The 23,737-nt window shown below is 37.1% G+C and overlaps 1 protein-coding gene across 3 annotated transcripts in view; it reads right to left on the reverse strand.

Moving 5' to 3' along the window:
* Window positions 1-22,266, reverse strand: part of LOC138694344 (uncharacterized) — a 36,651-nt gene extending 14,385 nt beyond the window's left edge. The window contains exons 1-3 of one of the 3 annotated variants that reach the window (XM_069817970.1): window positions 21,648-22,266; window positions 18,071-18,169; window positions 7,584-7,721 (exon numbers count right to left, since the gene is read on the reverse strand). In XM_069817970.1, the coding sequence (XP_069674071.1) occupies window positions 7,584-7,721; window positions 18,071-18,169 (237 nt within the window). In that variant the 5' untranslated portion in view covers window positions 21,648-22,266. Of the gene's footprint in view, window positions 1-7,583; window positions 7,722-18,070; window positions 18,295-21,647 lie in introns of all 3 variants that reach the window. The other 2 variants (XM_069817969.1, XM_069817968.1) reach the window with 2 other exon arrangements.
* Window positions 22,267-23,737: the final 1,471 nt, after the last annotated feature.

The following is a 23,737-nucleotide window of genomic DNA, read 5'->3' on the forward strand; positions in this document are numbered from 1 at the left end:
ACTTCCAGAACAGTCCTGAGGTTCACTTATGGCCACGTGCATCAACGTCAGAGAAAATCCCAAGTTGACAGATTGGCGATCAAATACTGAACACATCTGGTAACTTGGCAGTATAAAGAAGTCAGTAAGAGTTATGAGACTAAAAATCTACAAAAGAGTGTAGAGCTAATACAAAATTTTCTCATTCAAATCTCTGAAGTAATATGTCCAATGAAAAGTTCTGTAGTTAAAATTTTAATGAAGCGAGAAAGAATCAGAATACCAGTAGTTGGTGACTGGTTAGCCTATACGGATAAAATAAATTTTCACACGATCAAAATAAGGCGTAATTAGGGGGATTTTTGGGAATACTTCCGTAACTCAACAGAGTTTATTACATATCCAACATTATTAAAATAATCCTTTCAAAAAATCCAAAATAATAACAACGCTGTCTTACATATGAGAAGCTGTGAACATTCTGCTTAAAACTCACTTTCCAATTTGCATCAACCCTCCTTGGTCTGTGTGGCCAAAACAAGAAAACTCACCACTCAGTGCAGAAAACTGAGAATTGGAAGGTAATAATGTGTAGGTCCGTAGATAAGATAGGCATTTGTTTTCTTCATTCAAGAACCTGGGTTGAATGGTATTTTTCCAGCTCTACTTGTCCACTTAGTACATACTTATTGGGGATATAATATAATACCTTTCAATGCATCCTAATTAGCTGGAGGGAAGTGAGGGCTGTCTTCAAACTAATAACAGAGCTGTTGATGAGCTTACGTCGGAACCTTCCTCCCAAATTGCATACAGATTTCTACAGCAGACAGACAAAATACAAACATTAAGATGCTCTTACTGTGAGGTTAGTATCGAAAAACTGAGTAGTTCCCAGGCTGAGCAGATAATGGTCACTCAGCTTGTTCAATGCTTTGAGTGCACAACCATATCTAGCATGTCACGTGACAGGATGGCAACTCAATTACTCTCTCCAAATACAAGTTGTTGTTTCTTAATGCGAAGTTCCAAGTACAGTAAAACCTCCCTAAAACGAAATGCGATCGTTCCAGAATTTTTTTCCGTTTTCGCAGGTTTTCGTTTTACAAAAGGTTGAGTTTTGGCAAAGCTAAGAATAGACTACTGCAGTATGCTCACTGTAGGAAGAACACTATGACGAAATAATTTGAAATAAAAGTTACTACAATACATGCAAAGTGAATTTTATTTTCATAATTATTATTGATTGATTAAAGTTCTCGTTAACACTTTGTTAAAAACATAAAATTTACTCTGTCACACGTTAAAAGTGTTAAAATTGTTAAAAAGGTATTTACCTTCGACAGACGGCCCGTTTCGACGCTATTTGTCGTCGTCTTCAGTGTCTCTTGAACCACTGCTGATTTTGGCTTTGCGATGTGCAGTTGTCGATGGTAGGGGTGGGGGTGTGTTGCTCCTATGGTGGGGGTTGGTTGTCTGTATGCTATGACGTACTATGACGTCAAACAATGTGTGCGTATTGAACTGTAGTTGCGTATTAAGTATATATTGTGGGTGTGCTATTGTATTCTTATATATTTCGTATTGTTCTAGGATGTTTAACTGTGAACTTTTTGGTGTGATGTGTAAAATTTCCATATCGCACATAATTATTAACTTACGTAATTGCAGCCTCTCTCTCTCTCCCTCTCTCTGTGCCCTAGTTCTTTCGCGTACTGCATCAATTCAGAGTGTAAATGGTGCCCTGATCCATCAGTTGTGTAACTAAAGTTGTGTTTGATGGAAAATAGATTAACTTCACATTAGACAAATCAATCCTTGGATGGCAGGTAGCATTGTCTAAAAACAGTATGACCTTACAACCTTGATGTTTCATTGCTCCATTAAAATTATGAAGCCACTCTTTCATGACAGAACTGGTCATCTAGACTTTTTTATTAAATCGCACAGTTTTACTTCAGTCGCACTGTAATTTAACACTGTATTAGCATATTAACACAAAACTCAGAATAAATAAGCGGAAATGCGACACACTACAATTATGCACAGTTTTATTCTACTCGCACTGTCCTTTAACACCGTATTGGCTTGTTATCACAAAACTGAGAATAAATGAAAGAAAATGCAAGAGGGTTGAAAGAAGTAATGGTACAGGAGGTCAGTAATCTGCCCGGGGTCCTTAACAATAAGCAGCACAGAATAGTGACATGGTTAGAGAAGCTTCACCTCCAACACCTGACAAAGAATAGCGAAAGTCTTCCAGATCATTGCATGTAGTCACACAAAAAAATTATATCATGCTTCGTACAGTATTAACGCAAAACTAAAAATGGTTTGAAAGAATTTAGCAACAGTTACGCTTAAAATCATCCGTTTTTGTCAGTTTTTTTTTTACCTAAATGGTGCCCAAAAGATTCTGTTTTCATGTTAGGCAGTTTTCCACTTTAAAGTATTATTTTACATAGGAAATCATTTCATTTCCAAATTTATGTTTCGTTTGTGTAGGTTTCCTTTTTATAGAGGGTACGTTTTAGCAAGATTTACTGTAGTTTTCTTCCCTTGAAGTTAGTATGAACTGTTACTTTTTTTTTTTCTTTTTTATCTATTTGCTTTGGATATATATATATATATATATATATATATATATATAAACTAATGCCTGATACTTGATTGTTCATCATTCACCCTTAATGATCTGTTGCGTAGGCCAATTTATGGACATAGAGTCACTCCCCAAGAGAAAACTGGTCTATGCTACACCTGTGATGAGATGAGATGAGATGAGATGAGATGAGATGAGATGAGATGAGATGAGATGAGATGAGATGAGATGAGATGAGATGAGATGAGATGAGATGAGATGATGAAGATTTGTTGGAATGTCACAGGGGAACTGGAGCTCCCGAAGAAAACCCCTGTGTTATCTGGATCACGGGCTTGCCCAACCCAAGTTATAAATTGGAGATACACTGCGGATCAAACCTGGGTCCATAGGATTGTAAGTCCAGCATTCTAGCCACTAGACCACCATGATATCGCTTTGGATATCTAACTATGCACAGTTTGAGAAGAAATTTTAACAACAGCTCACTAACAGTTCTCTTGTAAGAATGAATAGCAAAATCATATTACCGATACCCAATATACTCAAATCATCCTTGTTGAACGTACTGGAGAGACTGTCTGACAGATACTTGCAAGAAGATGCTAATATTACATGCATTATCTGTATACATCCTAGGGAAACCTTCTAAATTAGAACTGTACATTCGAAAATTGAATCGGTCATTTGAAAAAAAAAAAACATGAGTCACAGAAAATAAGTTTCGAGAAAAACAGAAAAAACTACCTATAGTTAATGGATTTTCTGTTAGGTCTGTGAAATTTTTTTAGGGGACCATACATTAGTATGTCTGATTACAAAAGCATTGTATCTTAATTATCTTATTTCATATCAACTCTTAAAATATTTTTTAATTTCTTGGACACATGTTGTTTTAAAAAGTACCAATAATAACAATTCCAGTATCCTGACAAAATATGGAGTGTATTGTTTGTTGTAGTGTGAAATACATTATTATACATTTTTTCAATCAATTTATATTGTTATTTTTATTTCATATTGAAAATGATTCATATTATTCACAGATTAAATTCAAAATATCATACCTTATTTAAAAAAAGTTATTCGCGAGTAATTAATTTTTCTACCAGTGTGTCACATGTTCAATGGCAATGTATGAGTACAGACATATCTTTAGTTCACAATAAGAAAATAACATAAATTGCATATTATCCCTCCAAAAAAAAGACTATGTTTCTTGCATTGGAATCTCTCTTGGAGGACTTTTTCTCTTTATATCATGCACTTCTAAAAGTCCTTGAAGGTACACAGGTACACATCTTGTTCATTTTTACTTTCAAATGACGTAGTTTTATTAATGCCTATTCTATCTGGTACAGGTACTTTCATAGAACTCTGTTGATTATTTTTTCTTCTACAGAACTCTTAGAACTACACTCACTGTCCAACACCTTGACAAAGAAGTGCATGATAGCAAATGCGTCATGGCTGCATCATGGTGTTAAGCGTTAAAGCCACATGAGTCCAGAACTGATGTGGTTTTGAAAGAACTCAATATTTTAAGATTTTATAGAATGCTTAGTAATGATCGGATTCATGTTGTTATGACTGTAAATGATGCATCTACCCATAGTGCTTCCTGTAGTACCGGTAAGTCATTTCGTAAAAATGTGGACTCATGTGGTTTTACAAATGACCAATTCAACTGTACATTTGCTGATTAGCTATATAATATGATACTCTTTGATAATATTAATATTGCCTTACAAAGTATAAGTTAGCCTTGAAACTACTTTAATAAAGTGGATAAAACATTGCTCAATATGACAGTAATACAGCATATAATTGAATATTTACCTTGAGATCATTTATAGACAATGAAGATTTCTTTGGTGTGATAGGTACTCTCTTTGTCGTTGTTTAGTCAACTTTCCAAAGACAGATCTGAACCTCACACGTGACACCAAAAAGCACCACTTATGAGGCAACTAGGCCAGGAGATAATGGGATAGGGTGTCCAATTCCTTTCCCTTTCCATTGCATACATCGCCGATTAGCTACATAATATGATACTCTTTGATAACATTAATATTGCCTTACAAAGCATAGCTTTGAATCTACTTTAATAAAGTGGATAAAACATCGCTCAATATGATAGTAGTACAAATAACAGTGGAAGATGCCTCTGTAAGAGAAACAGTAACCAAGAGTGATATCCTGTCTTTACTATTATGGAACACAGTTATGGACAGCTTTCTTCACAACTCAATGAAAAGGATATTTATTTTACACTATTGACTACACAGTTCTTGTTACTGAAAATTTTAAACTGTTATCCTTGATGCAATCAGCTTACAAATTAGTAGAGAACTGATGTCTCCTCAACCTATCAAGGTTGAAGTTCATTCACTATCATATTTGGAGTTACCTTTCCCTTTTCAGAATACAGTATATATTTTTTTAAGTAGGTTATTTTACGATGCTTTATCAACATCTTAGGTTATTTAGCGTCTGAATGAGATGAAGATGATAATGCCGGTGAAATGAGTCCGGGTCCAGCACTGAAAGTTACCCACTCACTATTTGCTCATATTGGGTTGAAGGAAAACACCGAAAAAAACCTTAACCAGGTAACTTGCCCCGACTGGGAATCGAACCTGGGCCACTTGGTTTCACGCTAGCCGTTACTCCACAGGTGTGGACTTCAGAATATGTCTAATATCTAAGTTATATTAGACAAAAGAAATGAATTGAGGGAGATATTTAGTACAAAACAGAAAAGATGTATGTAAGCTTCTGGCAGTGTTATCGCACAGTGGAATTTTCGAGATGGTCCGCAAAGACAATATTCAGACATTGCTACAATAAAACTTATGCTATTATATGGTATACATATCAGGTGGCCTAGAACCAGAATAGTGAAAACACATGAAGAAGAAGTTTCAACAGTTAAATGTCCTATGAACGCCCATGATTATTTAAAAACAATAACAAATCAGCTGTTTAGCATCATATCATGATACGTTTTCTTTAATGATATTTACATACAGTAGATGAAACGATTTTTTAATTAAAATAAAAGCAAAAGTTGTCATATTTGGAAAAATTTTGTTATTTTATATAAGTCCTGCTCCTTAATGTGAGAAAACTGTTGAAAGAATTATTTTGTCGGCTTAGAGTGTAAACCTGCTAACTAAAAAAAAGATAATTTTACAGGGGAAATAAAAAACTGATTAAAAATTAACCTTGAAGCTTTAGGACCAAATCCGAAATACAGGTGGTACATTTTTTGATTCTGTGCATTAATAGATAAAAAAAAGAAATGTTACAATATAACGTATTTTTATTTATATTCGTTTTTGTAATTTAGCAGGTTTTTGCAGCTAGGAATTTTTTTAAGTATGGAGTTAGCAGTTTTTTCAAGAAAATTAAGCAAATTAATGAAAACTGTTGCTTTATTTACCAATGTCTTTCTATTATTTCAAACGAATGATTGATGTAAAAATAAATAATTTATATACATCTAACTTATCTTTGACATTCTTTCAGTCTTTCTTTAAAAAAAGCTTCTATTCCAGACACAATTAACAAAATTAAAAGTAAAATAAAACGGTAAGTAAACATTCTCTTTTATTCTTATAAAACACTCTTTTTTAAGAATTAATTGAACATTTTCTTCTTTCTATTCTAATTCTTAAAATCTTCACAATGAAAAATATTAATTACTTAAAACTAAGAAAGTCAAATTCAAGACATTTTCTATTGAATAATAGGTAAGTTATATAATTTGTTAACTCAGTCTCCATTTAGTTCAATCATGAGGTAACTGGTCATAATACTGAAGGTAATCTTCTAGTAAAGTATTCTATTATTTAATATTGAAAGTCTTCAAACTTTCTTGCAGTAATTTCCTTTCTATTTTGGTGCAGATTTTGTAAGCCTGTAAAGAGCAAGGGAATCACTTATGTCGCTTTTCTTTGTGGTATTATTTTCCAATCATCTGGGAAACTGAATTTCTATAATTGTCACCATTTGAAGTGTAGTGAAGAGCAGTTATGTGTCAATACCCTTAGGATCGCCTCTACTACGAAAACGGCGAATGCACTTATAAAATTTAACCTCATCAGATTGTTTAAAGAATTCATGATTTAAGCAGCCTATGTCACATCATAAGGACAGGGCTTTTTTTCTGGGTGATCTGCAGATTTCTATGTAAACTGCTGATATGCTATTGTTTTTGTTTTTAAGAGCCCATCCAACTGTGGAATGGATGCAGTTTGCTTCCATGGGTATGTTCAATCTAAAAGAGCTTTTGTCCTATAACGATATTGCCTTGCCAAAGACGGTTACAACTATTTGAAGATATCTAAAACAATAGAAACCCCATTTTCGAATCGCAGAAAACGTAAATCAAATAAACTAATAAAATTAATAATGGAATATGTAGCAGCAAACATCATGCAAAATATCTGCTAAGTACTGAAATGCACCGAAAAAAAAACTATTAATCTCAGTACCTAGAAGATTAAAAATTTTAAATCGAAAACTAATTGAGTTTCTAATTACTTTGACACTAAAGAGTAATTGAACAATCATAATTATACACCTCTCTGCAATATTTCAGCCATTTAAAGCTTGAATAACGCAATAAACACACAAAACTTGTTTGACTACACGAGAAAAGGCCGAACACACTATCCACACGGACAGTCGCTATGGAGTTAGCAGCGAGCTTTGAACAAAGTGGATTTGGCTGTTTTATTCATCACGCATTTATGTACGCTTACCAGTTGAATTGTGCCTAGCTATTTTTCCTACGCGATTCGTCATCTCGTCCCCTTTCAAATGGTACTAAAATCTAAGTTTAGACAAAAAATGGATTTAGCAGGTTTACACTCTAAGCCGACGATTTGTGATCTTCATCATCTGTGTAGAATGAAGATAAACAGACTGTGCCTAATATGAACAGTGAGCTATCAACAGCCGTTAAGAGATAAAATTCACCATAAATGTCACTCACCTTAGACTCACATTTCACTATAGGGCATGTGAATGGTGCTGCATCTTCCTCAACTTTCACTTCCGATAAGTGATCACAGCTGGAGTCCACATACTCCATCTTTATTTGAACCATATGTACGTTCAGTACATTCTGCGCCTATTGAAAACACGCCAACATAAATTAATAATTTATCTTTCTTGATTTTAAGATGATTTCACATGGTACAGTCCGTACCTTGTGTCTGCATACCAGTGCTATCTTAGCTACTATGAAGGCCATTTTTAAAGTAAGGCTCATGTAACATTTTATTAAATCATGTGCATTTGTATTATGGCACACACAAACTGACTCCCGGCATGCCTTGCACACAATGGACACCATTTTCAGCCTTACCGGCAGTGTGTATGCTTTGCAGCATGTGATGGAAGAATATACGAAGACCAAGTTGCCGACTGCCTGTAAAATAAGGTCAGTAATCTGTTTCTTGACTGAAAGAAACATTAAAGCAGCAGAGATTCATTGCCAGATCTGCTAAGTATATGGAGTCAACGTGAGAAGTAATGGAAGCAGCAAATGGATCACTCCTCATACAGTCCACATCTGGAGCTGACAGATTACCACATCTTTCTCCATCTGAAGAGGTTCATCACCGGCAAGCATTTCAACACCAACAATGAAGTGAAAACAGCGGTCTAGGAATGGCTGTCATCTCAGACAGAGAACTTCTGTGAGAAGAGTATACACAAACTTGTCTCCTGCTATGAGAAATGTTTCAATAACAATGGCAACTATACAGAAAAGTAGCTAAATGTAGGTAGTATCTGAGAAAAAATAAAGTACTCAAAATGTTTCGTAATTCATGTTTTATTGCAAAATGGTCCTTACTTTAAAAATTCCCCATACTTACAGCACAGATAGAAACTATGAAAAGTCTAAATAGGAACTTGGCATTACAGAAGAGAAAAATTAAAGCCTGAAAAAGGAAAAGGTTGAATTCAGGGAGTGGACGAGATGAAACACCACCACTCAACCGAAAGTCTAGCAGCCTCCACATGCTATAGGGTTAAACCACAGTCTAGTATATGTGACCTGTTGCGCGAAAAGGGACCTAAAGTCGTGAAAGGAAATTTTACAGGAGAACAAAATAACGAATTTGAGGTGTAAAAACTGCATTTCTATGTTTTGACATTTGTGCTACCTGTAGGCTTTCTTTACATACTAAACTAGGACGTAGTTTTACACAGTGCTTCTTAAATACCTAAATCTTTCTTATAGTTGCTAAGAAAACAAATGCAAACTTTAATTTGCATTTTTCTCGAAAAGTACATAATATAATATCAATATTCAATAAGTAATATATTAAAAACTATAGCACCTAGAACCATGAATTTTTTTAATGTTCAGTATTTCATCCTCTTTTTGAAACCACAAAAAACAAAATACGAAAAATCCGACTTTAGGTCCCATTTCCTGCAACTAGTCACATATACAGTCACGAAGCTTGAGTTGTGAGGGTGCTAGGAACAATAGACTGTAGCCGGTACTATTTCACATTGTCTGTAATGAGGTGATATTAGCGATCCTAGTGGTCAGCAATTATCTATGGATGCATATTTACTACGTATTGAGCTTCGCGACTGTATATACTAGACTGTGGTTAAATATCCCCTGCCAAAATGTGATCGTAATTTGTGGCAAGATAAACCCAAATAAAAAAGCTTACTTAATTGTTGTAAATGCTGGAAATGGTGACATGCATTCAACAAGCATGCTTCACATATCTTCAGCACATTCCCAGACACTTTCTGTAGTTTGTTTTGACTTATGTTCTGTATTTCTTGTCAGATCTTTTCCTTTATGCTATCCGTGTTAAATGAGAGAAAAATCACTGCAGGGACTTGTACACATGGTTTAAACTTCAACAATTCATTGATGTGTTGAACTGTGATTTCAGATATCCCTACCTGCTGAGCTAATTGCCATAAAGATTTAAGAGGGCTTTGTTCAATTCGAAAAACCTATTTCATCAAATTTTTCCTCTGCTGAAATTCATTGCTTTGACACTTTTATTTTGAACTGAGCCTGTCTCATTAATTTTTTATCAATCTGTATACTATTGTTGTCTTATCTTTCACAAGAATATCAGGAGACTGATGACGGAATTCTCGGAGACACTTTCTCCATGAAGCTTTTTCATAAATGTATTGCAAATAAAAATGCGTTGTTCCGCAGTCAAGAAGCAGAAGTGGGATTTATTGCGATAGTAAATTGAGCCATGAAAGCCGAGTGCATGTAGGGGCTCACAACCAACTGGTTTCCTTGAAGCTGGTGATTTTTCGTTTCATTCACTCTGAATATAGCAATAGGAGTATTAGAACTGGATTAACGAATTCAATTATGCAAAGAAAAAAACTGATCAACCTAATGAACACAATGCGAAATTATTCATCAGGGAAAACTGAGAAAGCTCTTAAAACATTTATGGCCACTAATATATCATATTACAATGTCTACAATGGGAAACAAGAGCTGACAACACTAGTATAGTGAATTCGCCTCCTTAGCACATAGATTCAGTGCCAAGGCTAATCAATCACTAAGTTCACATAGAAGTATAGACTGGATCTCTTCCATTGCTAGTAAAGAAAAAAAAGTTGTCTTCAGATGAACAAAAAAAAAAAAAAAGTTAATAGTCTTTATTAAACACAAATGGGTACAACTTTCAGACATTTGTTTTGTTCTGAAGGCCTGGCTTGTGACTTCAAAGAGTGAGGGTGGAATAATGATCAGGGGAAACGGGAAAACCCTGAGAAAAACTCTTCCTGCCCGCTTTGTCCACCACAAATTTCTTTGTGATTCAGACAGATACAAATCGAATCTGGGTCATTCAGTGGAAGGCAGAGAGACTAACCAGTCAGCCACTGGCGAGAGTTAAGAAGGGGTTCCTACTCATTGGGGTCGTTGCAAATGGCTAAATCTGTTTGAGCCCCTCAGGTCATGTAGGCAAAGGAACGAAAATTATATGAAGGTTTCAAGATAGAAATTACGTGATAAAAAATATAGAAAGAAATAAAATAGATATGGAACATAGGAAGGCAATATAAGTTTCATGAAATAAAATGCCAAACCTATTTCAAACCCATTTTGACACAGTGCTGAGACATGCCATTCAGTTTAAATCCCTTTTCTTATGGCCAAGTTAACCCCAGTTTACAGTATGAAAAATAGTTCATTTCAGAGAAATAGGGAGTAAGCCATGCAATATACCCTATAAGGCAGTGGTTGTCAGCACTCGCTGAAATGTGCAAAGGATAAGCGGAGTCATCCCATGTACCCCGTCGTGCAGCATGAAGAGGTAGAGAGCATACCCACTAGCAGCTACGAGTGCACCATGGTGCACTGTGTTCTCCACGGGTAAGAGACGCTAACTGAAATGACGCCTCTGATGGAATTCAACTGTGAGACTCTACAAAAAAAACTCGACCCTCGAATGTGGACATGAGGTAGAAAAAGAAAAAGAAGAAGTACAAGACGTTCTTACATATCACCAGTGAAAATAAACAGGGCAGTGTAAATCTATATGCAAATTACAAATTTCGTCGTCAATAATACACTGACTGGCAAAAAAAAAACCGATCACTTGAAAAAAATACTAAAAGTCAAGTTTAAATGTAAATTATGAAGTAATCCCAGAATTAACATAACTGTAATCGTACTCAATTTAAAGATTACACTTTTATGAACTTGTGACACGTAAATTCACACCTTTCACACCAATTTTGAGTCAATGACCGTCATATGTTCATAAATCTACACTTTTGTTGAAATGTTGTAAAAATTTTCACTTAACTTTCAGCTGAATATTTGTCCACTAAACTTCACTGAAAATGATGATGCACAAAACTTAAATTCACACTAACAATAACTGAAACAAACACTCAGTATCTGGTGTGTCCCCCTCTGGCCCTAATTACACTGCCATTCCCTCAGGCATGGTCTCAATTAAGGTTATGATGTCTGTCTGGTCTATATTGTCCCATTCCTCTTGGAGTGCCGCCCACAGATCACCTAAGGTCTCCAGAACAGGATTACGATCCTGGATACGTCTACCCAACCTTTCCCAGAGATGTTCTATAGGATTTAAGTCGGGACTCCGAGCTGGCCAGTTGAGACGAACAATCTCCAATGCATAAAGATACTGTGATACGCAGCGCGCTGTATGTGGACGAGCATTGTATGCATGAATATGAAATCATCTCCAATAAATGGAGCAAAATCTCGTTCATGTAGCGGTGAGCGTTGAGACTACCATTCTCGACGATCACCAATTCCATTCGGGCCTCCATGGAGATGCCGCCCCACACCATCAAGGAGCCTCCACCAAATGGCGTCCTTGCAGACAATGTGCACTCTGCATACCACTATCCAGACTCTTTCCCTACCATCTGGGGATTTCAGGGAGAACCTGGACTCATTAGAGAACAGCATACTGCTCCACTGCTGCACAGTCCATTCGGCATGCTGACGAGCGAAATGAAGACAGTCGTCTCGGTGCTGTCTGGTCAGATCTGGTCCCGTAGTAGGTCGTCGTGATTAAAGATTTTGTTCTCCAAGGCGTCGTCAAACAGTCCTCTCGTTCACATTAATACCCCGCACATGTTGTAATCGATTCTGAGCTTCAACTGCTGTGGTATGGCGGTTTCTTAGAACCTGGCTGACGAGAAATTGGTCATCTCGGACTGAAGTCTTCCCTTTTCTGCCAGATCCAGGTCTTCTGGAGTAACTCTATGTTTCTCGGAACTGTTTCACAGCCTCTTGCACCGTGGTGTATGGTGTGCCTATGGTAGCAGCAGCATAACTGAGGCTGCATCCGTCATCAATGAGAGCGACAGCTCTGACAACGTCTTGAGGTGACAGAGGCATTGTCTGAACTAAACTTACTGACGAAATGGCAAACAAACCATTTTCGACAGTTGTTATTCATTTTCAAAAAGGAAGGGAAGCATTAAAGCAATAAAACCTCTTCAATTGTTTATGATGACCTACCCCACATGTTCAGCACAGAAACACACTCCTTCGTTGTTAGGCGATAAACCGAAGATTAATTGGTGTGAAAGGCGTGAATTTACATGTCAAATGTTCATAAAAGTGTAATTTTTAAATTTAGCACGATAACAGTTGTGTTATTTCTGAGATTATTTCATAATTTACATTTAAATTTGACTTTTAGTATTTTTTTCAAGTGATCGGTTTTTTTTTGCCGGTCAGTGTAGATACCCCTTAATTCCTCTCCCTCCCCACCTGAAAACGAAACTTAATAAAAAACCTTTAATACATTATGATTTCCAATGCAGTCTAAATCTAACTAACATCAGCGACGAAATTTGTAAACTACAAGTAAAGCGGAATTCGCTCCCCCCCCCCCCCACTAGATGTAACGAGTCTATCGAAAAAATAACTATTTTGCATTATTTTTTTAACGATGTTCATCCTCACAAGAATGAACCCTTCCCGGTGCTGTACAGTCTTCCGTTCTGCTGAATGCACAAATGTAAGTGACGTATCAACTTTTCATGAACCCTGGTGAGAATGTCAGACGTAACCATTTGTATCGTTTATTCAATTCGCTCCACTAATTCAGGAATGGCACGTGGCTTAGTTGCATAGACACGATTCTCGATGAATCCCCAGAAAAGTAAGTCCAGGGGAGTCAAATCAGGTGATCGCAGAGGACAACAGATGGGGCCTGTGCGACCAATCCACCTTCACTTCATTGACGGAATAAACACTTAATTTGAGCGACACTGTTTCCAAGTTCGAACCAGGCAGCAATTTTTCTCTTCTGCAGTAACATTAAGCAGCTGCATGGCATTTTATCATTCCAGTTTATCACAACAAGGTGTATAGGCATGGCGGTGTGCCATTATCCTTGGCATATAGAAGGCCATCCTCCAGGTCATTTTAAGTCCTTGACGTATAGAAGGACAAACTCCAGGCTATTTTAAGTTGGCATCAAATGCACATTACTTAGTTACTTACTGGCTTTTAAGGAATGCGAGATTCATTGCCGCCCTCACATAAGCCCGCCATTGGTCCCTATCCTGAGCAAGATTAATCCCACCTCCCTCAAATCCATTTTAATATTATCTTCCCACCTACGTCTTGGCCTCCCCAAAGGTCTTTTTCCCTCCGGCCTCCCAACTAACACTCTATATGCAATCAAATGCACATTACACATGAATAAGTAGCTTCCTCTGGCAGCGGGGGGAGGGGGTGATGAGGTGTTTGTTTCCAAATCGACAGTATGGCATCTGGAAGGGTTCTTTCTCGTGAGGATGAATATCATTTCAAAAAATTATCCAAAATAGTTGATTTTTCGATAGAATCGTTACTTATGAAAGACTCTGTACATTAATGTTTTTATTCCATTATATTGTCTTTCTACATAACTAACTTATACTGTTCATTTTTCTCCTATATATCTTTCATCATATAATTTCAGTCCTGAAATCCTCATATGACCTTTGTTCCTTCGCCTATAAGTATAATCCCTAACTCTCCTAGTTATTGTTTGTCAGTCAATCAGATAGTCTGTATAGTTGTTTTTAATGACACATCCTCACCCCATTTTTTTGTTCACCCGAAGATGAAGGTAGAGTTCAGGGGTGAAGAAATTTTCTCTCATACAAGGAGCCAGCACAAAAATTTAGAAGTCAGCAACGATTCCACTAACCTGATTCCTACCATTAATCAAGTTGCTACATGACACTGACCTCGGCATTACTTTTTCCAAACATTTTAAACTGTCAAAAATGTCAATAAGATGTATTAGATATACAGTAGAACTATAAATGGTGAACACTATTGTCAGGGTCAATTCAAATGTAATGGTCCAACCAACAGTAGCAGCTTGACAATTTTTAAAAAATGTTAATTTTTTTAATAGTGATGATCCCTAAGAAACTAGTATTTACTTACAAATGACTTTTAAGGAACCCGGAAGTTCATTGCCGTCCTCATATAAGCCCGCCATTGGTCCCTATCCCGTGCAAGATTAATCCAGTCCTTATCATAATATTCCACCTCCCTCAAATCCATTTCAATAGTATCCTCCCATCTACGTCTCGGCCTCCCCAAAGGTATTTTCCCTCTGGCCTCCCAACTAACACTCTATATGCATTTCTGGATTCGCCCATATATGCCACATGCCCTGCCCATCTCAAACATCTAGATTTAATGTTCCTCATTATGTCAGGTGGAGAATACAATGCATGCAGTTCTGCATTGTGTAACTTTCTCCATTCTTCTGTAACTTCATCCCTCTTAGCCCCAAATATTTTCCTAAGAACCTTATTCTCAAACACCCATAATCTCTGTTCCTCTCTCAAAGTGAGAGCCAAGTTTCACAACCATACAGAACAACCGGTAATATAACTGTTTTATAAATTCTAACTTTCAGATTTCTTGACAGCAGACTAGATGACAAAAGCTTCTCAACCGAATAATAACATGCATTTCCCATATTTATTCTGTGTTTAATTTCCTCATTTATATTTGTTACTGTTGCTCCAAGGTATCTGAATTTCTCCACCTCTTCGAAGGATAAATCTCCAATGAAATTAGCATTAGGTAGTTTATTTTTATTTACCTTCATAATGTAAATGGCAGCTGCTTTTGTATTATGGCATTTGACATTTGACATTTTTGGCTTTCGGAGACAGTTGCAGTAAGTGCTCAGCTCAGAAAAAATGATGGAAAGGTGGGGAACACACTAATATTTTCAGCACAATCCAAGCTACATTCTATATCCAGTATCTTTCTACCTATCTCGCTTTGTGATAATTGAAAGTTAAAGCCAAAGTCGATTATGGTATTATTTTCAGTGTGAAGGAATGAAATATCAGGCCTGACATTTTGTTAGAAGACAGCTATACACTCAAACCTTTAACAAAAAATAATCTTTCTCAGCTAAAGCAGTTTAAAAATGATCGCTTTTCAGTTTTTCTCTTAATTTGAGCCCTAATATCTCTGGTGGGGGACCTAATAAAACTTTCAAATTTGTAATATAAATAGTAGGCCTACTCTGTGAAAGATACACTAATTATTGTCTGTTTCCAGATAGGAGTCATCACTATTAAAAATAAACATTTTTTAAAATGGTCAAGCTAACAATATTATTTTACTCCTGGACCATTTGGTATGGACTGACCCATCATTTACATTTTACGAAGTGCAAAACAAAAAAAAAAAAACAAAAAAAAAAAACAAACAAAAAAAAAACAAAAAAAAAACAAAACAAAAAAAAATTCAACATGGACTAAAATCTTGTAATAATTATCTAATTCTTGCATGGTCCTTAATGACAATGGAAGATGTGGCCCTTGTGGTCTTGCTACTTGGTCCAAAGTCCTTGCAGAATCAAACTCCTTTGTTGCTGGACCATTCATACTACAAATCATCATATCACATAAAATGTCTGTTTCTAATGACTACCTGAATCTGCCTTTTATAAGGTTCATTTAATTAAATATTCATTTACTTGATGCTGATCATTTTTGAGAAGATTGTTGCGTGGTTTTAAGCTTCTTCAGTGATGTCATGACAGATGTCGCAGGGCTTTTACAGTAGATTTACAAGTAAAAGAAAGAAAGAAAGAAAGAAAGAAAGAAAGAAAGAAAGAAAGAATTAAATAAGGAATGAAAGAGGGGAAAAAAGAAAGAAAAAAGGAAAGAAAGGAAAGATAGAGAGAATAAAGAAAGGAAAAGGAAAGAGCCACCAGCATAGCTCAGTCGACTAAAGCACTTCCCTGCCGATCCAGAGTTGAGCTTGGGTGCATGTTCCATTCCTGCTTGAGCTGATTACCTGGTTGGGTTTTTTACGAGGTTTTCTCCAACCGTAAGGCGAATGTCAGATAATCTATGACGAATCCTCGGCATCATCTCGCCAAATAGCATTCACTATCACCAATTCCATTGGCACTAAACAACCTAAGTTGACACAGCATTGTTAAATAACAAAGTAAAAAAAGACAAAGAAAGAAAAAAGAGAATGAAAGAAATAAAAAGAAAGAAGAAAAGAAAGGAAGAAGAGAAAGAAAGTAAAGAGAACTTTTTTGGGTCGAAACTTAGGCACCAGTAGCAAAAACACAGTTGTCCTGGTACCTGGCACCCAGGATATCTACATGCTTGATAGAATCAATGTTATGATTTTATTTTTCATTACCAGCCATGGAAACAGTCCAGCCTACACCTCTTCTAAACAATTCACCATTTCTTTCTCTCTTATTTGAATCAATATTAAGAATGTACAGGGCGATTCACGAGAAAAAGGTAAAAAATTTGGGATGTGAATTCTGAAGTCATTCCGAGTCAAAAAGTTCATATCAATATAGGTCAGTTTTCGAACCATTACGGAGATATGGCTCTTCGATTTCACAAAAACCTCTAAGATTCCATTGTACTAACTCGCATTTAGAGACAGATAAAGGACAAATTTTAAGTTTATAGTATGCATACATATCTAATATTCTAGATGTCAGGGTCGATGTTTTCGCACAATTTCAAAGGTACCTCCTTCTGCTTCAATGCACTGTTGCGCTCAGGCGTGAATCGCGCTCATCGCTCAGGAGAGTTGCATGTGACTGTTCTTTATGCAGCACAAAGCATCTAAAATACGGTCGATTAGCGCCTCTCTCGTTTTCACCTTCCTTTGGTACACCAAGTCTTTCATCCAATCACATAGACAGTAAATACTCTTCGATATGGTACTCTTCTGTTCGGAAAACGTCGTTCATATTCAGCGAAGGCACGCAAGGAACTCCATCGCACAAACCATAAACATACACAATATCGGCATATTCTGCAATCGAAAATTTATAAGGCATCTTGAAAAACACAACTTAACGCTTCCGATAACTGTACCTGTATAACTACTGTACTGTAATTAGCTGACTGAACTGCTGTGAACTGATAAGCGATAGGCTAGTGTATCTGTGTTATGCACGGGATCTGTGTCATTAAATCAGATAAAGGCAGACGATTGAACATTTGTAATACCCCATCACCCAGTTTGTGAGGTGAATGAACTTATCCACATCGCTTACAATGCAGATTCCAATGTCACATCAATCATTGCGATCCATGACCTTGTCTCACATCTCACGTTAGCAGCATATGGTAATGTCTGATTCACATTGGGGCAAGATGTTTTACCAAAAAAATTCATCTAGCTCTGCCATCGTTCAAAAACAGACCTATGTTCATATGAACTTTTCATTCAAAATGGCCTAAGATGTCGTACACTAAACTTTTTACCTTTCCTCGTGAATCACCCTGTATGTATTAACTCAGAACTAGTTATTCTGTATAAAACATCGAAGATGTGCTATGGTGAAAAACAGAAAAAAAAATTCTAGCCTTATTTTTAAATTCAACATAATCAACATCACATGAGAACTTTTTAATTTGTCATATATTGGTATGTAAAAATATTATTACTATAGTCACCTTCATGTCTAAGTTTGACAAAGGCTTCTTCTCTTCTGTGTCTGTATCCTCATTTCTTTTCAATGCCAATGGGTCCTCTGGTTCCATCTTGTCCACCATCTGATAAGGTTGAGGCAGAAATTGGCATTTGTTTACATAGGTTCCATTTGTCTCTATTTCAAATGGGTCATCCTCTGGTTCTGTCTTTTCATTCATCATGATATGGTTGAGCCAGAAACTGACATCTGATCACAGAATGTTTGCTGGTCAGAATTTAAAATCAAGTATAACGGAGAATACTAAAACTAATTTAGACTACTCCAGTGCTGTCATGGAGGCCATACATCGTATGGGAATCTACAACTTTTTTAATTAATCGTATGGGGAAAAGAAAATTTTGTCTGTACAGAGCCGTACGGTATATGAGTCCCTAAGTTTTGTACGCGAAGATCTGTACAGTACTTAGATCATCTCTTACTGTTCCTAATGTATTTTGTTTGATGTTCATAAACAAAAATTGTCCACCTCTGCAGCACTGGAATCCAGAATTATATAAAATAATGGTTGAAAAACAAGAAGTGCTGCAAATACACACTCCAAGATTCATAGAGACAAGTGTGCATCTATGGTGGTGCTACATGATGTATTCTTTAAATCAAGCTTGCTGTACAATTAAAATGTAAAGCAAAACAATTTCTTTACTTCTTTTTTAATATTAAAACAAGCATTAAAAGACAGTTGGAGAGATAGAGAGAGGAGAGTAAAATATATTTCAAGATAGAAAACAAGGGGTGAGGCGTATGGCCAAGAAAAAAATTACCATGACAGCACTGGGGTACTCCTATTCAAATCTAACATAAATAGTAAAAACTAACTGGTAATTACCTAGTTTATTATGATCATTAGTAACGACATACAAGGCATGGTTAATAAGTTCGTGGGCTGGCCGCATAGTTTTGCTGTGGTGCACAACAGCAGATGGATTGTGCCACAGGATAGTACTGTGTCAGTTCTTCTCTTGTCCCAGCAAGAGGCAGTTGCGTGCATACTGTATAAGCATAACTACGGTCTCTTTTGTGAAGGGTAGTTGAATGAAAACAGTGAAGGTGGAGAATGTCGCAGTTTGAGCAACAGACAAACATCGAATTCTGTCAAAAATTAGGCAAATTCTCTAGCAAAATATTTCAAATGATAAAGCATGTGTACGGCAAAGAAGTCGTGGGCTGCAGTGCTGTGTTTAAGTGATACCAATATTTTTCCCAGGGTAAAGACAGTTTGGAGGATAATGAGCATACTGGTCAACCAAAAATGGTATGAAATGTATGTAAGATCGAAGAAGTTTCAACATTCGTAAGTGCCAACTGCTCACAATAGCTAGATGATCTCGCAGCAGCAGTAGGGATTAGCCATGGTAGATGCCATAAAATTCTGAACATGTCTCATGTTACCTAGCACAGTGTTCCACACATCCTGTTGCAAGACTAACATGACAATTGCACGACCATTTGCATTGACTTGATCAGTGGTGCTGACAGCGATGCAACCTGATCACAACAGGAGGCGAAATATGGTGTTTTCTGTATGCTTCACAACTGAAACGACAATCAGCCACCTGGAATTCGCCATTATCGCCACAGGAAAAAGATGCTTGAACTGTTTTTCAACTACAGGAATTCTTCACATGGAATTAATCCCACATGAAACAACTGTAAATAAGATCCAGCACTTGGAGATTCCTGACTGTCTATGCCATTCAATTTGTCGTAAACATCCTGAGCTTTCACATAAGAAAAACTGGTTGTTGGTACACAGCAACACCCCTCCACGTCGATCTGTGCTTGTCCAACAGGTCACAGTTTTGCCACATTCTCCATACTCGCCTAATCTCGCACCATGAGATTTCTTTCTTTCTCTTTCCCTGCTTGAAAGCAAGGCTATGTAGACATAGAGTTCAATTGGCTGAGGAGATCATCACTGCCACAAGAGAAGCCGACACATCTTTCAGCAGTATTTCCAGCAGCAGTACTTACATTGGAGAGCTTGAATAGCGGCCATCGGAGACTACTTTGAGGGACCATCTGTGCCTGTGCCTGTGCATATGCGTGTGGTGTGTGGAGATCTTGTAATATGGTGCAACAGAACAACAGTCCACAAACTTAATGACTGTGCCTCGTATGAACGTGACGTTAATGATGGATCATTTTTTTAGGTTAGTTGTTCAAAAAATTTTGAGCATTTGGGTTGTAAAACTTCTTGTTTCCTTACAATTGCGTTATCAAAGAAAGGTAGGATGTACGTACTTGGGTTGTAGTCGAGTCATACCTACGTTACATAAAACAAAATACAGTACAAATTGAGCTACGAAGCCAATTTCGCACCAGAATAAGTGTGAAAAGCTGCTGTGAAAGTACCAGTAGTGGCCAGCAGGGAGGCGGCATCACATGTCTTGCATGTAAAGTTTTTGCTAGGTACCGGCATATAGGCTAGATAGAAAGCGAGTTTTCGTAAGGTCGAGTATCAGTGACAGGCTAGGTTTGGTTAGTTCAGGTTTTTGGTATGTCTTGCACACGAATTTTGATCTGTAGGTGGGTATGGATAAATATCAGTCTTCCTTCGGTAATGCAATTTTAAAGAATTACCAAAACTGCTAAGCCTCGTTAACTTAAATCCCTGATCACTTACATAACAGACTGCTTATCCCTATGTTAAAACCTAGATCATATATGTAACAGATATGTCGGGGTTATAGGCTTTGAGGTTAACAACTTTTGTCAGGTTTACTATGCTGCCATCTAGTTGTTACATAAGGAGTCACGTCATAATACCCATTTGAATTGCATTAGCGACTGTGCTTCCATCTCGTGTTCGTTTACGGCGGACGGGTGGTGATCCTGGCGGTCGTTCTCTTCAAAGTGCTGCCGATTTTAACGTAGCAAGGAGCTATCTGTTACATATATGATCTAGGGTTAAAATCGGTAGCACTTTGAGGAGAACCACCGCCAGGATCGCCACTCGTCCCCCATAAACGGACACGAGATGGCAGTACAGTCGCTAATGCAATTCAAAAGGGAGTTATAATGTGACTGCTTATGTAACAATTAGATGGCAGCACAGTAAACCTGACAAAAGTTGTTACTGTCAAAACCTATAAGGCTGATCAATCTGTTATATATGTGATCTGGGTTTATATCTAAAAAATTTTCAAGAAAATAGTTATCTGGGATACACTAACGCACGCTGTCGAGTCCGCCATTTCCTCAGTCATATCAACATAAATGTGATGACATTACGTAAGTTTAGACTTTTGTTATGCCTTGTATCTACAATCTGTGACGGGTTAGATTAGGTCGGTTCAGACTTTTATGCTGGCAGTAATTGCGAAAGCGAAACGTTAGCCTACCCCTAGTATCCAAGATCTGGGTACATATATTTTGGGGATACGTTAGCAAAGATTGAATACCACTGACTTAAATAATTCCCTCAACTAACCCACTAACCTTGTCATATACCTCGGCTTAATGCCAGTTTGTTGTCCTCTCATTAAACTCATCTAACCCATGAAGAAAATTAAGTCATCGTATCTTAAAATTGCCCATACCTGGTTTATTTACATCTATTTGGTGTTTTCCTTAGCCTGGTTATTCTTCACACTACAGCGTCCACAGTCTTCCTTACTTTCGATCGGAATTTATCAATGATCTTATGCAAACTGAACACCAGTGTTCATTCAACAAAATCACTTAATTTGAACCAAGAAAGTAAGATATGTCAAATGTTTCACTATCAAGGACAGATTTACTCACACACTGACCACCCAGCTGATCACTCACGGCCAACTCGATCAGACGCTGCGTTCCTGTAACCTGTTTTTGTTCTGTATCGGTCCGGACCATAGATCCCATTATAACAGATCGATCACTCTTATGGGCTTTGAAGGCAACAATTTTTATCAATTCCACTATGCTGCCATCTAACGACTGCCAAAGAAGTCACGTTATACCACTCATTTGAACAACTATACTTCCATCTAGCGGTCGTTACCAATCGATAGTGGCAATCCTAGTGGTTGTTCTCTTCCACAAGTTACCATTTTTAACATGGTTTTGGTCAGTCTGTTATATATGTGATCAGGGTCTGGACATAAACTTCAGCTCTTTCTTAGTCTTCTCCACTTGTTTTATGACGTCCATATTCTCACTCTCAACAAAATATTTTAACGTTGACTTAGTCAATTTAAATGCCCCACTTCTATAATATAAATCTTTAAGATGAGTGTTCTGTGCACATGCTGGTCTTCCATCCAAGCGGGCCGGATTCGATCCCTGGCTAGGTCATGATGGAATTTGTGGTGGACAAAGAAGAAGTTACAGAGGGTTTTTCTCAGGGTACTCTATCAATCCACCAACACTCAACACCTCCTCCTCATTTCATCAATTATCTGCAGGTTTCTGATGCTGGTATAGGAAGTGCTTGGGACTCTGGACTATTGGGCTTATGAGGCTACGGGATCTGGATCTATCAGGGGCTGAGACAGAATGGCCCACCTGTCAGTCAATGATGACGGGAATGGCTTGGGGCTTATCAGACTACTTGACCACAAAACTGGACCTCACTCTATCACAGGCTGAGACCTATCAGCATCGGATTCATGAATGCCACCCACACCACATATCGGACTCGGATAATCATCGCATATAGGACACACAATGGGATTGCCCAAGTGTACGGATCTGTCCCAGGTTCAGCTCTCATAAAGCCATCCAGCCAACCAATTCTGTCTATAGTCCAAGTTTTCTTTTCATCTATAACCATTTTTTTTTTCCTATTACTAATACATACGCCAGTGGATTATAATGATTTTTTAAATTTAGGTTGAATTTTTCTTTTGCTTTGTTTAGAATTTTGGTACTGACAAATACAACTGGCAGTTATTTCCTAAGTGTTATGTTGACAGAATCGTATGTCTTTGAAGAAGCTGCCAACATTCAAGAAACGAAAGTTACTAGAGAGTGTTTTTTTTTTTCCTCGCTGTTATTTATACTCACTTTAACATCTCTGGTTATATCGCGAGTTAATCTTCTGTGTGAAATCCGAAGGCCTATGTACTATTGTTGAGACTGGTTCTATTGTTGTGAACTAGATGGCAACTGTACATGTATTACTGATTTGTTATGAATATGATTTCAGTGATGAATGAGGCCGGTGATATTCAGGGATGTTGTGGCCCGAATTTCCTGGCATTTGCCTTACGGTTGAAGGGAAACCCTGAAAAAACCTCAACCAGGAAATTCAACCCAACCGAGAATCGAACCTGGACCCTCTGCATAAGAGACCAGCATGCTGACCTCTACCAGAGGTGGTCACTAACGAGTGTTATTTGAAATTTTAACATAATTGACAATTATTAATAAATAAACAGCATACAGTACATTTCAAAGTGTGAGAATTTGTACTAATCATTTCATGTGGTCAAACAAACCGAATTTTTAGGTCAGGTCTCATGAATCATAGTCAAACCAATGAATTTCATGCTGCCAGACAAAATATATTTTAATATTAGAGCAATCAATTAAAAATAATAAATACTCAATATTATTGTTTGAGTACACAGCATTGTGATTTTAGGTACCGAGCCTACCTGCTTTGGTGATGTCTGGCAACATTGAAAAGACAGCCATATTAGTTTCT

Source organism: Periplaneta americana, chromosome 2 (assembly GCF_040183065.1).
Source record: "Periplaneta americana isolate PAMFEO1 chromosome 2, P.americana_PAMFEO1_priV1, whole genome shotgun sequence".
NCBI lineage: Eukaryota > Metazoa > Arthropoda > Insecta > Blattodea > Blattidae > Periplaneta > Periplaneta americana.